The sequence below is a fragment of the Paramisgurnus dabryanus genome, chromosome 18 (genome assembly GCF_030506205.2).
Source record: "Paramisgurnus dabryanus chromosome 18, PD_genome_1.1, whole genome shotgun sequence".
Classification (NCBI taxonomy): Eukaryota; Metazoa; Chordata; class Actinopteri; order Cypriniformes; family Cobitidae; genus Paramisgurnus; species Paramisgurnus dabryanus.
In genome coordinates, this window is record NC_133354.1 from 5984136 (window position 1) to 6001000 (window position 16865).

At 40.1% G+C, this 16865-nt stretch overlaps 3 protein-coding genes across 3 annotated transcripts in view; 2 read left to right on the forward strand and 1 right to left on the reverse strand.

The window, feature by feature from the left end:
- Positions 1 to 1722, reverse strand: part of haus1 (HAUS augmin-like complex, subunit 1) — a 50171-nt gene extending 48449 nt beyond the window's left edge. Inside the window, exon 1 of the mRNA XM_065243729.2 lies at positions 1445 to 1722. The gene's annotated coding sequence lies outside the window, so the exon portion shown is untranslated. The remainder of the gene's footprint in view (positions 1 to 1444) is intronic.
- Positions 1723 to 6015: 4293 nt separating this feature from the next.
- LOC135721468 (dnaJ homolog subfamily B member 5) lies at positions 6016 to 9146 on the forward strand. Its single transcript, XM_065243726.2, has 4 exons — positions 6016 to 6363; positions 6732 to 6978; positions 7265 to 7773; positions 8504 to 9146. Exons 1-4 carry the CDS (start codon positions 6271 to 6273, stop codon positions 8735 to 8737), a joined length of 1083 nt encoding a protein of 360 aa, XP_065099798.1. The 5' UTR covers positions 6016 to 6270; the 3' UTR covers positions 8738 to 9146.
- Positions 9147 to 13432: 4286 nt separating this feature from the next.
- hwa (huluwa) overlaps positions 13433 to 16865 on the forward strand; it is a 4497-nt gene continuing 1064 nt past the window's right edge. The window contains exons 1-2 of the mRNA XM_065243723.2: positions 13433 to 14199; positions 15748 to 15934. Coding sequence (XP_065099795.1) covers positions 13669 to 14199; positions 15748 to 15934 — 718 coding nt within the window. The 5' untranslated portion in view covers positions 13433 to 13668. The remainder of the gene's footprint in view (positions 14200 to 15747; positions 15935 to 16865) is intronic.

Sequence of the window (16865 nt, forward strand, 5' to 3'; positions counted from 1 at the left end):
TGTTTAAACCAGTCCGCTTTGGATACCCAAGACATATACCTTTACATCAGGAGCAGGTCTAATACCTGAGAATGCTGTCTAGATAGGCAGCTCACTACACTCTTAAAAATAAGGGCGCACTCACATTATCCCAACCAAACCGCACCCGTGCACGTTTAACCCTCAAAGCCTGGTTCGTTTAACTAGTGTGATCGCTTTGTACCGTGTCTGGGTGCGATTTGGTGCAAGCCATCCAGGGCACAGTTCACTTCTGCTTAGGCGCCAAACGCGCAGTGTGATCGCAAATCGCACCAGACCACGGTTCAAATAGAGAGTAGTAAATTGCACGACCACTCACCTTTATCTGCCTTCGTAAAAACCTTATGATGCTTGCAGCATGATTATGTGAATGTCTGAGATACACACACAACAGATCAACTTAGTAATAGGATAGGCATGTGAAAGGGCTGTGTGTCATCATGCACCAAACGACTCAGAATAAAAAACACAGATTTAATTTTACGTTGGGTTTCAGTGTTAAGAGAGCACTTCCTGTTTTCTTCAAAACAATCGCATCCTAATGATGAAAGCATGCTCGGACTTGGAACGGTAAAAGTACAGTGTGAGTGTGTGCTTCTGGGGGAGTTCGGAGGGGGGACACGGGCACTCGGGCACGGTTCGGGTTGGGTTATGGTGATATGAGTGCGCCCTAAAGGTGCTTCACATTAATTTTTGGATGAATGGTTCCATAAAGAACTACATTTCTGTTCCAAAAAAGGTATTTTGTAGTGAAAAGGGTTCTTCAGATTATGAAAAGGTATTGAACAAATGGTTCTTGAACAAAAATGGTTCTGCTTTAACCTTTATTTTTAAGAGTGTAGGACATATTTTATGTTTAATAGAGGGAGGGAATTGCAGTAGGTCACGTTTGCTCTGTATTAGTGCTCGAGCGAGTTAACAGCGAGCGTTCCTGCTGTTTTCACTCTTTGCTCCAGCTAACCTCAGCACGTTGTTCCTCTGCACATTCCTCCTGTCTGTTGAAGCAGTTTTATAAGACTTTGGGATAAAGTGTTCCTCATTGAACATTTGGAAAAGTCCAGCAGATGGCAGTATGGCACTTAGTTCATTGAAAAATATTTTGTGCTATTAATAGAACGAGGCTGTGTTCTCTGTGTTCTCCCTTCTCTGCTTTACCTCATGTCACCATCCTCCATCTGAATATAAATTTGTTCTGGCTGTCTGTCTTCATCTCTTGTTTGAATGCACTGTTAAAGCAGATGATTATGAATGGTGTTACACAACTAAATGAATCCCACTTGAGAGATGGAAGTGAAGTGAGAAGTGCTGTCAAATACCACTTTACTCATTATGAATCACCCCTCTAACCTTTATGGTGTCACCCACTGAGAGGAGCGATGGGCGAAAACGAGTGCAGAAAAACAAAGTGATGAAGGAAGAACCGTACCTGTGAATGTCACTCCTCTGCAACACACCACTTTTTCTTACAACACACACACACACACACCTAAACACACACACATGGTAATGGTTAGATAGAAATATTACTTATATATTAGTATTGTACTGTATGGTTTACATGGTACTTCAAAAAATACCTTTGTATTGCTAGCTTTATAGTCTATGTGATTGTGTATCAATATGCATTTTTATTAGTGTTGTTGGTTTGTTTGTTAGGCAAGCATCACTATTATTACTGCATACTTACATTTGTGCATTTGGTAGACGCTTTTATTCAAAGCTACTTACAGTGCTTTACAATGCATAACATTTTCAGCATAAGTGTTGACTGGATTCAAACCCATGACCTTTTGTGCTGCTGCTGCTATTGTTTGTTTGTTAGGATCACTATTATTACTGCATACTTACATTTATGCATTTGGCAGATGCTTTTATCCAAAACGACTTACAGTGCATTACAATGCATAATTTGTTTAGCATAATTGTTGACTGGATTCAAACCCATGACCTTTTGTGCTATTAACACAATGCTTTTGATAAATTTGCGATGAAGCAAAGACACCGAATAGAGACCTTTGGGTGTGCTTTTAACCCTAGCAACAACACAAATGCCCCTAGCAACTCCCTTAAAATAACATTTATTTCCCCAATTTCGCTTTTATCCCACAATACTTGCATTCATTGTTATCGGTTAGTGTGCTTTTTCTCAAGAAATATCATGAACATTTGGTCACGTTGTTGTTAAAATCTATAGAACCCCTAAGATATTTATCGTTTTAAGTAAAACTTACTGGACATCTTTGTTTTGTTTAATCGTTTGGACCTTCTGTGGTAGATGCACTTTAATTTCTCCAGGGATTAAATTAGCCCTCAGTCGACGCTAATAACGGTCATTCTCTCCGCGCGCGAATAACAGATCTCGGCACCACAGCGCGCAAATTACGAGGCACAGTTGGACATTCGGCTGTCACGCGCCGCGCGTTATTATGAAATCCGCGACATCACGACTTTTCAAGAGCCCCTACCGAGAGTTTTACTGCAGAAGCGCAATGTTCCCTCGGTGTCCCCGAGCTAGCACAGTGTTCCCTCAATGTCCTCACCAGAGGCGGTCTTACCATAGAGGCATAGGTAGGCGGCCGCCTGGGGCCCCCCACCAGCGGTCAAATTAGGGGGGCCCCCAACCAACCTAATAAATAGCCTACATAAATAAATAAAACCCTTATCATCACGAACACTTCAAAAGCATTGTAAATTGTATTAATATTCTTAAGAAATACGTTGAAACTTTGAAATAGTAGTTAAAATGTCCAGTTCATGTTCTGTCACCAAACACTTACACCCCCTTCTTTCACAATGAAATGGACTAGTCCATTACGGTGCGTGCTGCGGCGCGAAAGATAAACACAAAGTGACACAGGGACTGGGAAAGTACATGAACAGAGACTTAAAGACAAATATAAACGCGAAAATGGGGCTTTGGTAAGTCAACCGGCTAGTAATAGCCCTACATTGATAAAATGTATTTTGTGGTGAAGTAAATAATGTTACTACAGAAAAAAAACTAATGTAACCCTACAGGGCTCCAGACTGCGAGTAAATAGTCGCATTTTGCGAGTATTTTCCCTGCCTATGACTATTTTTTATTAAATGTCGCACTGGCTGGACTGTGAAATTTAAATACAATTATATTAATATAATGCGCAGGCGATTACGTCGACCCGCATTCAGTCACTCTTCCTGTTGTTGCCCGCTCCCCCGCCTTTCTATCAGCTCAGGTGCATATCACCTCTGCTCTCTAAACCCGTCTCTTTTGTCCACTTTCGACCGCTTCTGCCCTGATTGTTTTGAGGGGTGGTCTATGGAGACTGCGGGCGAGAGCCTCTGCTTTCGTTTTCGGGAGAAATGACGGGTTTAAAATAACGCGAACTAATATTATGTGATGTCAGAGTCCGGTGTTGTAATTAACGATGCTGCACAGTGTTTTTTTATGTGTATGTAAGAGCTTTCTCTGATATTTCAGCGCAGTTGATGAAATAATCTCCCCACAACCTCCACACGCTCGCAAAATGACACTAATAAAAGAGGCGGAGATCAGCTGCTTTAGATTAATCAATGAAAGCCTAAAAATAGCGCTGTACCCTGCGTATTCACGCTAGAAGTCAGAAAAAACGTAATACATTGTGCTCAGTACCTTAGATTACAAGTCCTGGCCAAATTATATCTTCAGAGTGCATGGAGACATTTTGTAGTGATTACAGCACAAGAATGTGATTTCTTTACTCAAGTCTGTGTTAAAGTAGCCTAAAGCTTTTACAACAAAGTAATAAAAAGTTGATTGTAAGTTTAATGGTTTACAATAAGGCAAATATATGTTAAAAATAATAAGTATGGTAAAGTAAAAAAAAATTTATGTTGTTAAAGTATACAATTATTTGTATTTGTAATTAAATTGTTAATGCATTAAACTTGTTTGGACTTAGGTTTTAATGAATTATTAATGCATTAAACATGTTTGGACTTAGTTTTAGTGTTTATTTTTTGTTTTTACACCACCCAGTGACTGGTGCCACCAAATTGAGGCAAGTGCAACCTCTCTCAAATGTTAGTCTGGAGCCCTGCTGATGTTATGTTGGGGATGTTTTCGTCCACTATGGGGTGCTGTTGAGTCTTAATTTGGCCACAACTTTCAGCATATGGAATGATTTTTGGTGAAAAACCTTATGTTGACACATATTTTGGGAAAATGCTTTGAACATTTTTCAAAAACTCAACAATACACTGTGGTAAAATTCACAACCCTTTTGTTATGTTTGTGAAGAAAACATCAAAGAAAACATAGTTTTAATATAAAGTGATTGTAGACTGGATTTTTTTAAACCTTTTAACACAGTCTTGGGTATGTGGAAGATTAGTAACAACATTGGCTTTGATGCATTGCTAGTTTTTGTGCAGCATCAGATTTAAATTATTTCTCCCTCATTTACTGTTCGTGGCTGTTTTTGCCCCATTGACTTATTCTCTATTGGTTTGTGTAGTGCTTCACTTTGTGTTACCTCTGCTTTCCATCTTCATTTTGGAGTAAAAAATACCTTCGCCTAGGGCCCCCAATTTGCTAAATCCGCCACTGGTCCTCACAAACACTGACACGACGCGACACGCACACACCTGATCTCACATTCATCTTTTGTGTCCGGCCGCGGTCAATCACGACAGATTTTGAGGTGTCGTTCATACAATTCAGCTCGATATCTGCTCATCTCGGTTTCTTTTTCAAAATGGAGGAACTAAAATGGTCTGACTAAAAGATTTTCCTGACGTTTCTATAAAGAGACAACTACACACCACACATCACCAAATTTGTCCAATATTCCGGTAGCAGCGGGAATCCTAAAGCATCTTTCGTACGTGATTGGCTCATCGCACGAGACTGAGGAAGCATGGCCATTTATGTACCGAGATATGCGCGCCAATTCACCTGCACTTATTGCGTAATGCGACATTCCCCACGGCCGCGTTAAACGTGCGGTAACCGTGAGGACAGTCTGTGAACGCGCTCTCATGGATGCCAAATTGATTTTTTACGCCCATGGAGAGATGGCACATTGAATTGCCACTTTGACAAGCATAAAAACTATTAGTACAGAAGCCACCAGCGTTGACAGGCACACGATAATTATCTTTAATTGCATGTGTGGGTGAAGCGGCATTTTCTCCATTTGTTTTAGCTTCACTCTGACAGAGAGATTTTAAAGCGTACATATGTGAATTAGCAAGACGTAAACGCATCAAAAATTAATCAAGACTGTAAAAAAGTGTCCAAATCTACCTAAATCACCTTATTGGTACTCTTGCTTATTATTATAAAACAGGGGTCTCCAAACTTTTTGTAGCTATCACAATGGATAAAACAATCTGGAGAGCTATTTTAAATTTAGTCTACTTAAAACCTTTTTCTTTTACTTGTTGATTTTATTTTATTTTACTCGTTGACATGTTTTATCATTGTTTAAATTGTTAAAATACATAAAAGAAGCCGAGCTATAAAAAATAATAAATAAATATTTAAAAATTGGTGCTATAAATAGCGCTTTGGTGGACTCCGTGGGGGCAACATTTTGGAGAGCGCTGTTATAGATTATGTAGCCTAGTGTTTAATTATAGTCATCTACGTTTTGTTAAAAAAAGTCAAACATAAATATTAATGTAAGCCTTGTAATGTAAATATTATTATAATAAACAATAATAAATGCTGGCATTTCACTGGTGATGCTCATTGGCATGCTGGTCTTGTGTTACCCCCGCAGTAGCCGGATCTAAAAATAGATGAAATGTGAATGATAATTTCGCGCTTTAGTTTCAAAACGTACCGAATAATTTCCCCGTATTCCTCCATTTTTTCATTCATTATACCGTTCATTGCGAAAATCCGTTCTCATTCACAACTTCTCATCCAAAAACCTGGCAGACATTGCAAAAGAACAACGTGTGACAGTGCCGAATTTAGGCAGTCAGGAAGGAGGGAGGGATAGAGACTGATTGTGAATTCCGGAAGCGCTCCTCCACATGGACAGATGGGCTGCTACATCCGCGTGATGCTCATTCCTTCTAGCAAGAGCTTCGAGAGTGGATTGGTGGGCACGCGGTATTCCCTGTCGTGTACGTGGAAATGGGCGTACTCGGGGAAGCTCGGTCACGCAGCGTGGGCGCTGTGTGTAGAGCTCGGGTATATAAGCGCGAGGAGACCGGCAGGAAGATGCAGCAAACAGCAAGTGCAGAGCGCGCGCATCTCGGATCTCACTCAGCATCAGCACCATGGTTCTCATCTGGACTCAGTTCGGCGTCAAACACAAGAATGTCAAGTGTAAAGTGCGAGTTATCCACGGAGAGGAGGGATGGACCCCAGAGGTGAGATGATGGCCGTCAAATTTAACTTAAATGTGCATCTGTGCTCCACTTTATTATTTACACACAAACACTTTGGACTTTGAGAATGCATGTATAGTGAAGAATAGAGATTTCTTGTACTTTCAAAATACCACTTTTTGTGCAAGCACATTTATTTTAATGAAAAATTATTATTTTATATACAATCAGTTTCTGCCTTTTCTGGCACAGATGGCAAACCTTTGGTTAAATGAAATGTTTGCAATCAATAAATGTTTGCAATAATAAAATTGATCGAATGCTTAATCGATGCATACGTTAGACACATCTCTACCCAAACTGAAGAAAAACGATTATACTAAACTTCTTTTATTTGGTTATGTGTGCAGGAGGTGCGAGAGGAGCCTGAGGAGTCGAGTCCCCCGTCCTCACCAGAATGTGTGGATTTCTACGCTGTGCTCGGCGTTCCAAGTGACTCTAATGAGGAGGAGATCAGACGAGCGTACAAGCGTCTGGCACTCCGTTACCACCCTGACAAGAACCCAGAAGCAGACGCAGAGGACAAATTCAAACAGATTGCACAAGCTTACGATGTCCTGACAGACCCAGAGAAACGCAGCATCTATGATCAGCAAGGTGAGAATAAAGCCAGAACAAAAAGATTTCCACTGAATGGTTTTGAGATGCTTAATGCAGTAAGAGTCAAATAACACAAATGTACACTTAGATTTTTATTAAAATCGCGTTGTCAGACAGAAAAAGACACAGTTCAGTTCAGTGGGTGCAGTGGGTTCAGACAACCCCTGCTGAACTGATTCTCTCTCTCAAACACATTCCCAAATAGCTGCAAGCATTATATATTATTTATCCAGAAAGCTCTCAGATGTGAACACACACTAATGGTTTTATTCATCTTCTCCAGGTTTAACCAAAGGAGGCGTGGCTACCACGGGAACCAAAACCGACCCCGCCCAAAGCGCATCGAAAGCGGACGGCCACGCCTGGCGCATGTTCTTCAACTTTGATCTCGACTCCGACGATGACCTCTTTAACCCGTTCCTCCGAAACCCCCTTCCCCACCTCAGCCGTCACCACGGAAACAAGTCCGGGCTCAAGCCGCCGGCCGGGCCCGAGGTCCACGATCTCCTCGTCTCTCTAGAAGACATTCTTATGGGCGTGACGAAGCGCGTCAAAGTGACACGCCTTCGTCAGACGGACAAGCACACGGTGAGGCCAGAAGAACGCGTGTTCGATGTCGAGGTGCAGAAGGGATGGAAGGAGGGAACCAGAATCACCTTTCCCAAGGAGGGGCATCAGTTGCTAGGCCACACCCCTAACGACCTGGCGTTCGTTATTAAAGAGAAGCAGCACGCCCACTTCAGACGAGACGGCTCGCATGTCGTGTACACCTCCATCATAACGCTGCGAGAGGTGAGATGTGTTCGTGTGTTTATGTGTGTGTGGTACGAAATGTTCCCTCGCAGTCTCTGGGACTCAATAAGCTTCTGCAGAGAGCAGTATCTAAATTTAGCATCTCTCCCCCGCAGCCTGAGCTCACACACACACACTCCTCCCTTCTCTCACACCACCACCTCCCTCCTCCTCCTCGGCACTCGGCATCGTCTCACACACATTCTGTCATCCTCTCCTCGTCTGCTCAACAGAACTCCCTCATCATTATGCTTTATCTTTAAACCATTGATAGATCCAATATGGTTCTTAATGGACCATCCACATACATATATATCATACCTATAGTACACGTCTTTGTATTGTTATTGATAAATTATTTATAGATTTGCATTATAGATCAGCCATCTAGATCCTCCATTCTCACTTTCGAAACAAAGCTCATTTTCCACATCCACTTCATCTTTCTCTTCCCACGCACGTCCTCTCGTCCCCCGCAGACTGTAGCATCATTGAAAAATGGGAGCGATTAGCAGCTCTTGCATAACAGCGAGGTTCAATCTGTCTGGCCTATATTCCCCCCGCATTCAGCTCATAATAGATGCATGCATTATATAAAACAAAACCACATTAGCTGCACAAGTGAATTAGACCTCAGCACATATAATAGCTCTCCTGCCTGTTATATAACTGTATAGCTGAAAGAGATATATGTATTTAACACAATGTTTCCTTTTTTGTTTCATTTCAGGCTCTCTGTGGATGCACAGTTAACGTCCCTACCCTCGATGGACAGACGAAGCCCCTCCCATGCAGTGATGTCATAAGACCAGGATCAGTGAGGCGCCTTATAGGGGAGGGGCTACCCAGAGCGAAAAACCCCACCCAGCGTGGCGACCTGCTGGTGGAGTTTCAAGTGGTTTTCCCCGATCGCATTCCACCGAGTAGCAAAGAGATCATCAAGCACAGCTTGGCACAGTGTTAACTACTGAGCACGCACACTTAACTTCACTGACGGATGTAACGTCAGCCGTTTGTCTCTGTGAGGCACACACGTCCGACACGCACACACAGAAGTGTGACTCGCACAATGCATTTACACGTAGGTATGTAATACCTGTAAAAGTGTAATTCATGCGGACAAAATGTATACACTGACTGCACACACATCTGCATTTCGCTGAAAGTGTACTCTGAAGTGTTAACATACTTCTTTATCCATGACAACCTTGTACTTGCGTACAGAACTGTCAGTGATTTAGTCTCTATGAGAGATTCCCGTGTCATGTTCCAATGAATTATTTGTAAAGATTATACAGAAATGATGTGAATTTATAATATATAACCTGCTATGTAAGATGAATGCATGTTTTATAAGGAAAAATAAAGTTTTATTATTGAAATGACTGCTGTTTGTCACTTTTTGGTTGGACTGAAGACCAAGAAAATACAAGCATATGGGTCTTCAACAGGGGGTCCGATGTAGTATTACCAGGGGTCCTCCAAATACTATTTATATTTAACATCATTGATGCCAAATAAAATTTTTCCCAAACAAACAAAAGGCACTAATACACTATTTAAAATGTAGCTGTTAAAATCACGTAACTGTGTATAGGAAAAATTATTATTTTAATATATTTGTAATGTAACTATCATAACAAATCCAAGTAAATCCAGCCTTAATTTGACCCATATATTGGAGGTTCTGCTCCTCCTCTCTATCCATTAAGGGGTCTTTGGCCTGAATAGCATTTTTATTAAATAATAAGATTTCTCCTTTATATACTAGTAATCCAGACATAAATACTTTCTTAAATAAGAACAAAAAACTAGTTAAATAAAGAATAATTAGGGACTTTTTTGTTTGTGAATGTTAACACTTATATTTCTGAATATTTGTATGCATTAAACATCTGACATGTTTATAATTTATAGTAAAAAAAGGTAGAATAGTCCAGAACATAACTGCACTGCAAGGCTATGGTGCAGTTGATTCGATGCTATAAAGCTTTAAAAAGCATGAAAAATGAGTTCCTTGTGTAACCATTTTTTATTATTTTTCTGATTCATTTCCTTTTTATTCACTCATGGACAATGTATTTTATGAAGAAAAGCCAGTGAGGGCTGTTTAAGACATGGCTCTCTTTCGAGGGAACTTGCGCTGCGTCACCCTAGTCACCTCCGGCGTGAATGCGTCTGAATGTGTATATCAAATTCAACCAATGGTGGGGCGTAATGTCACCGGCGGGGTGACGCAGGAGTCAGGAAGTAAAAAAGGCGACCTGAAACGCCTATCACTAACTGAAATATGCAGAAGCAGGCGTAAAAGGGACGCAGGAAGTATAGCAAGGCAGACACAGCGTCTCATTCCCTAGTGATGAATGTCTCTTGTGTGAATACGTCTGAATTTGTATATCAAATTCGACCAATGGTGGGGTGCAATATCATCGGCGGGGTGACGCAGGAGTCAGGAAGTAAAAAAGGCAACCTGAAACGGCCATCGCTAACTGAAATATGCCGAAGCAGGCGTAACAGGGACGCAGGAAGTATGGCAAGGGAGATGCAGCGTCTCGTTCCCTAGTGATGCTATGGGAATGTCTCTGGCGTGAGTGCATTTGAATTTGTATATCAAATTCAACCAATGGTGGAGCATAACCTAAGCGTCGGGGTGATGCGGCAGTCAAGAAGTATAAAAGGCGACCTGAAACGGCCATCGCTACCCAAAATATTCCGAAGCAGGTGTAACAGGGACACAGGAAGTATGGCAAGGGAGATGCAGCATCTCATTCCCTAATGATGCTGTGGCAATGTCGCTGACGTGAGTGCTTCTAAATGTGTATAGCAAAATCAACCAATGGTGGGGCGTAACCTCAGCGATGGGGTGATGCGGCAGTCAGGACGTAAAAAAGGCGACCTGAAATGCCAATCGCTAACTGAAATATGCTGAAGCAGGAGTAACAGGGACGCAGGAAGTATGGCAAGGGAGATGCAGCGTCTCATTCCCTTATGATGCTATGGGAATGTCGCTGACGTGAGTGCTTCTAAATGTGTATAGCAAAATCAACCAATGGTGGGGCGTAACCTCAGCGACGGGGTGATGCGGCAGTCAGGAAGTATAAAAGGCGACCTGAAACGCCCATCACTAACTGAAATATGCCAAAGCAGGCGTAACAAGGACGTCATTTATAGATCCTGTTTCATGACGATATTTTGTAAATTTCCTACTGTAAATATATATCAAATGTATTTAGCAATAGTAATATGTGTTGCTAAGGACTTTATCTGGACAACTTTAAAGGCAATTTTCTCAATATTTAGATTTTTTGCACCCTCGGATTTCTGATTTTCAAATAGTATTTTGGCCAAATATTGTCCTATCCTAACAAACCATACATCAACAGAAAGTGTATTTATTTCATTTTAAAAAATGTACACTTATGGTTTTGTGTTCCAGGTTCACAAATAAATAGATGAGTACAGTAAAATGTAATGTGCAATGCACCTTAGTGTAATGATTCATTTTATAGACTCTTATCTAAAGTGATTACAAAAAAAGGGATGCTTCAGTAAGGTGCAGAAAGTTTGTAGACGTGATCATGTCTATATTGATCTTGGAACTTTTGACACAACTGAAATAAAGGACAGAAGCAAAGAGGCAGAATGTTTTATTTCTATGTAACATTTTGTCAAATCTTTCACTGTGCTGGTTTTTGTCTTACAGCAGAGATTTGATAACCTTTCAAACACAGCGGTTCACAGTGAATGTGTAAATGTCGGAGTGAGAAGAACATTGTCTCGTGTCAGTCAGAGCTTCGTGAATCATTCTCACAGCTTCAATTGCCAAACACTTATTCAGGGTCAGAATGGCCTTTTATAGCCGTGTGACAGTGAGAAGTGAGAAGCAGTGAATTTTGATCACAGATGATTCTATATATAAGGTTTAATCTTTGCTCAATTTAGGATATGTTAGCATTATGCAAATTAGCTACATATGGCGCACAGAAAATGTTGCCTCTTTGCTTTTCTCCCATATTTCAGTAGTGTCAGAAGAAACAAGATCAATAAACACATGATAATTTCATTGTAAATCATGTCTACAAAAAAACTGTATATAGATCCTGTATAGTTCAGTGGTAGAGCATTGCGTTTAAGGTCATGGAATCGAACCCAGGGAACACACATACTGATGAAAAAATGTATAGCTTGTAATGCACCTTAAGTTACTTTGGATAAAAGCATCTGCCAAAACCATAAATATAAATGGTCAAGTACCAACAAAGGTACTTATAATGTAATACTTAAATGTGATACCTATATGTTTATAAAAACAAGAATCAAAATCACATATCAAGCTCAAAATAATGTTTTTGGCATGTATTTTATTATTAATGACTTTAAAGAAAGCACAAATAGTGTGTTTGCATACAGTAGATCCAATAAATGGTCTTATTCTTAATGTTGTCTTTAATGTTATTCTGCCCCCTTGCGGCCATAAGATGAAATAGCACAATCATATATTTGACTTGTGTGAATAAATCACTTATTTATAAAAAAGCTTATTTTAATATACTTTCCCACAAAACAAAAGATACTGCTTTTTGTGAATTTTATCAAAAAGCTACTTAACTGTTATAAACCAGATTAATAAATAAACACAAATTTTAAAATGCTCCACAATGCCATCTTTCGGTGCCCACATGAACAAAATACAGTATAATACTTTAATATTTACTATAGTTAACTGTGGTATACACGTTTCAGTAGTAACAACATAAACAAACCATGATCGCCGTCTTCCTTCATCTTTAGGAAACCAAAACATTTGTTATTTTCGACGAAGTATTTGTTCCAGAGTTTAATTTGGCCACTAACCAGACCATTAATCAAACAGAGACCGGAAGTTAAGTACTGTCCAGACAACGCGCATGCGTCCGAGAGTAATTATTTTTATCAATACTATAGTACGTTGTAGTATTAACTACTTTAGTGAATTGATAAGCTGTAAAAAAACTTTTGTATTTACAGTGGTAAGGTTTAAAACACTATATCATCTAGGAATTTTACTATAGTTTTCTAAAGCAAATACTAAAATACTAACTTTACTACAGGATTCTTAAACATGAATTGATAAGCTGAATCAAAACCATTAAACTCAATTATATCGTAAAATCCTTTATACCCACAATTTGGATACATCAAACGCCTTTAATTAAATCAATTAAATATTTTTGAAGTATCTCTCTCTGAATACGAAATGTGTCTGCATTTTAAAATTGCAGTGAATTTACTTTTAATAATTTAGGGGGATTGGTTATTTTATGGCTACATTGACGTTTGGCGTCATCTTCTGGACATCACTGGGTACTGCAATTATAAGAAATTGCAAAAAAAAATTAAATTACCCATATATAGTATAAAATATTATTTAGATTAAACTTAAAATGCTGTTACCAGTTGCTGTTTTTGGTTCGGTCTCTGAATTACCCGTGTGTTTAACTTTTACGAAAACACCGAGCTCTGATTTGAGCTCAGCTGAAAGAGTTTAACCCACAAGAGCAGAGAGCGCCACAGGACGGCCTGCAAAGTGCCTAAACATATTGAACAATTTCAGGCTTTGTGAACAACACAGACGACTTAACACACCAAAAAGATTCTTATCACTGAGGTAAGACTGCAATGTTGTTGTAAATTTTCCTCTGAACGAGGTGAAATGTGAGAAAGCCGCGAGCTTATACAGTGAGAGCGCAGAGTCAGTGTCGAGATTAATTGATGTCAATGGAGAGCACCTGTGCGCAGCTGTCGACTGTCAGTTTTACACGTTTTATAGATATTGTTTTACATTAAAACATTCATAACCATTGATAATATTTAATAACGATCAAAGTCGCAGGTGCATCATTGATTTGTAATGAAATGTCGCAGCTGGGATCGGCTGTGCCCTCATCAAACTTACCCGAGGGCCTCCCGGTGTCCAGTTTGGCACTGCTGATCCTGGTTCTGATACCCTGCGTGGTTCTGCTGCTTCTCATCAACTGTCTCTTTGTGGGCTACAAGCTGTTTCTGTTGACCCGGAGGAAGAGAGAGCGCTGCGGGTCCGAAATCTCGCTCGTGCACTCGTCTCTATCCACCCGGCAGAGGGTCACCCGCTTCTCTGACGAACCTCTCTTCGGTCCGCACAGGAAGAACAACTATGTTTCTGTGTCGGAGCCCATGCTGGCGCCACCGATCACGTCGTCCTTGACCTCCTCGGCGGAGAGAAGGGCCACCGGACAGCGCGCCAGGTTTCTGCGCCCGGATGGGGCCACCTACCCCGGGTCAGGATCGCTGCGCGTGCCAAGCTGGAGGACTAGCGCGCCGGTTCTGGTGCAGTCCAGTGATTCGGAGACGGAGCGAATAAACACGGTGCCACCGAACTCACCCGCGATTCGTGTGACTCCGAATGGGGTAAGTTAGGGAGCTATCCAAAATAACCCTACACTACTATCTTAAAATTAAGGTGATCCATAAAGAACCTTTAATATGCACAAAACATTACAGTTTTGTAAACATTATATTTATGGGATCATATGTTTGGGGAAAAAATAAAACATTTTGCAATAAAATCATAATGCATATAAATCAGTGCTTTTAACAATTTTTGTACTAAAATCGATACTTGTTCTAAGTGACATGATAAACAACATTATTTGATGTAAGAATTTGTTTATGGTTAAGATTTAAATAAAAACCATACAAAAATGTAGGCTACACATCTGGCACAAGGCAGAAAATCTCACAAAAAGCACAAAAAAAAAGAAATGTTGGCACCCCACAACTCCAAAAATGTTTAACAGGTGACTTTTCCAACCTAATGGCTCTTCATCAGACATCATATCAAAGATTCATTTTTGGAGCTGTGTGGTGTGCCAACCTTTCTTTTTTTTTGTGATTTGGTGAAAGTTTATTCGTGTGCCATTTACTCATAAAAATTACAGTGGATATTTCATCAGTTTTGTGAGTTGAAGTATAATATGCCAGTGTTAAGGATAAACACAAAACATGCAATGTAATTGGGGTGATTTAAGGTACTGTGTGTACATTTTAGCGGCATCTAGCGGTAAGATTGCAAATTGCAACAAACAGTTTAGAAACGCTTACCCCTTCCTTTCGAAACTCATAGAGAAGCTATGGTGGCTGTCAGAGGACAAACACATCATTGTCTGAAAATAAACACAGTGACAAAATGCTCTGTAGAGTAATTTATCCATTTAGGGCTACTGTAGAAACATGATGACGCAAAACAACGACTTCCATGTGAAGCCGAAAGTATACTAGGGCCGGCCGCGCGGACCGTCCGCTTGCAGCCTAAAATTTGAGACCGCGCGGACAGTGCGTGTACAGTCCACGTACAACAGCGCATGCGCGTGAAAATATTTAGACAGTGCACTCCACTATAAACAATTATACAAAGGAAATAGACAGCATTTGCACACACACTATCATTTTTCTTCTTTAACTTTTACTTCTTCCAAGAACAGAAAGCTGTGGAGAATGATGATGTTTGATTCCTGTTCTTTGTTGTCTTGTTGTTTGTTCTAAACTGTGTTTGCAATGGTGGATCGTCTACTTTTCTTCTCCTATCCTAATGTTTTAATATACTGTAAATGTCGCCAAATCAGTGCTGCCCTGACGGCCTGGTAGAGTAATAATTTGAATAAGAAATCATTTGTATTGCGTACAGTGTCGAACGCGGTCATCCACGTGTAGCCGCGGGGACTATACTGAAAAAGCTACGCGTGCGCGCGAGACGCGGAAAAAGGTATCCCCGGCCCTAAGGGGACCCGGGGGGTATGTAGATAAAAACAGCTCATTGTAAGGTAATAAAAACAATACAGTTCATTTTGTAAGGTCTTTATACACCGCTGATAATATAATTCTGGATATTATATTGTATTTCTGTTAAGAGATCTTTTTAAAAGTTACATATTGCACCTTTAACTACACTGTTTTCAGTTCTCCGTGCCGATGGTTTCCATGCGTAGAAGCAGCACAATGGACCTGGAGAGCGCTTCTCTGGATAAGATCCATGTGGAGTGCGAGTCAGCCAGCAGTATTGCAGTTGAGAATTCCTGCTATGTGCCTTCATCAAGTCCTTCTGCTGGTGGACCTGGACTTGACAGTGACTTTGGAGCCAGCGCAGGTCAGTGAGAGTGATGTTATTTTTCTTGTTAATGATAGTGGAGTTTAGGACCTTCAAATTATTCTCCGCTCCAAACAACTCTGATTTAGGATATTTTCCACATCAAACCGATGGAAAATTATAAGTTGCAATATTCTAGGCCGATATGGCTAGGAACTATACTCTCATTCAGGCCTAATAATCAAAGACTTTGCTGCCGTAACATCGGTGCAGCAGGTGCAATCATATTACACTGTGCCCGAAAATATTCCTGACTGCAACTACACAAACTTAGTGCCGGTCACATTGAAAGTTACCTAGCTGGGGACTATTAAGGCGCTGCGTAATATCTAATGCACCTGCTGCACCCATGGTACGGCAGTAAAGTTCCTTAATTATTACACCAGATTGAGAGCATAGTCCTAGCCGTATCAGCCGAGAAAATCTTTAATTTTAAAACATTTTAATTTTCCATCTGTTTTAGTACACGATGTAACTACAGAAGAGTCAAGTTTTGAATAGGAAAAGTATCAAAACTAAAATCGGTAATTTTTGAATCTTAAAGTGTTCCTTTAAGATTATTTAATAACTTGAACATATTATTACAGATTTAGGAACATCAATACATTATGGGACATTATGTTTCCCAAACAAGCTTTAAATTAATTCAGGATTAGGCTTTAGTTATATTAGGACATTTAAGTAGTTTTAACAAAACAAACCCTATAAACATTTTTTGAATTGAAGTTTTGAAATTAAGGCATCTTAAACATGCATTTTAATCTGGGACTATGGGAAAACTCTTTCAAGTGTTAAGACATTATTTCTGTGTTTGGGTGGGAATTATCCTAAATCTTAGTTGTAGACAATTATGTGCCTGGCTGTCTGTAGAAAATAGTCAGCATTGTAATCGATTTGAAGTAACTACTGGATTACAAAGCGTTTTGTCATG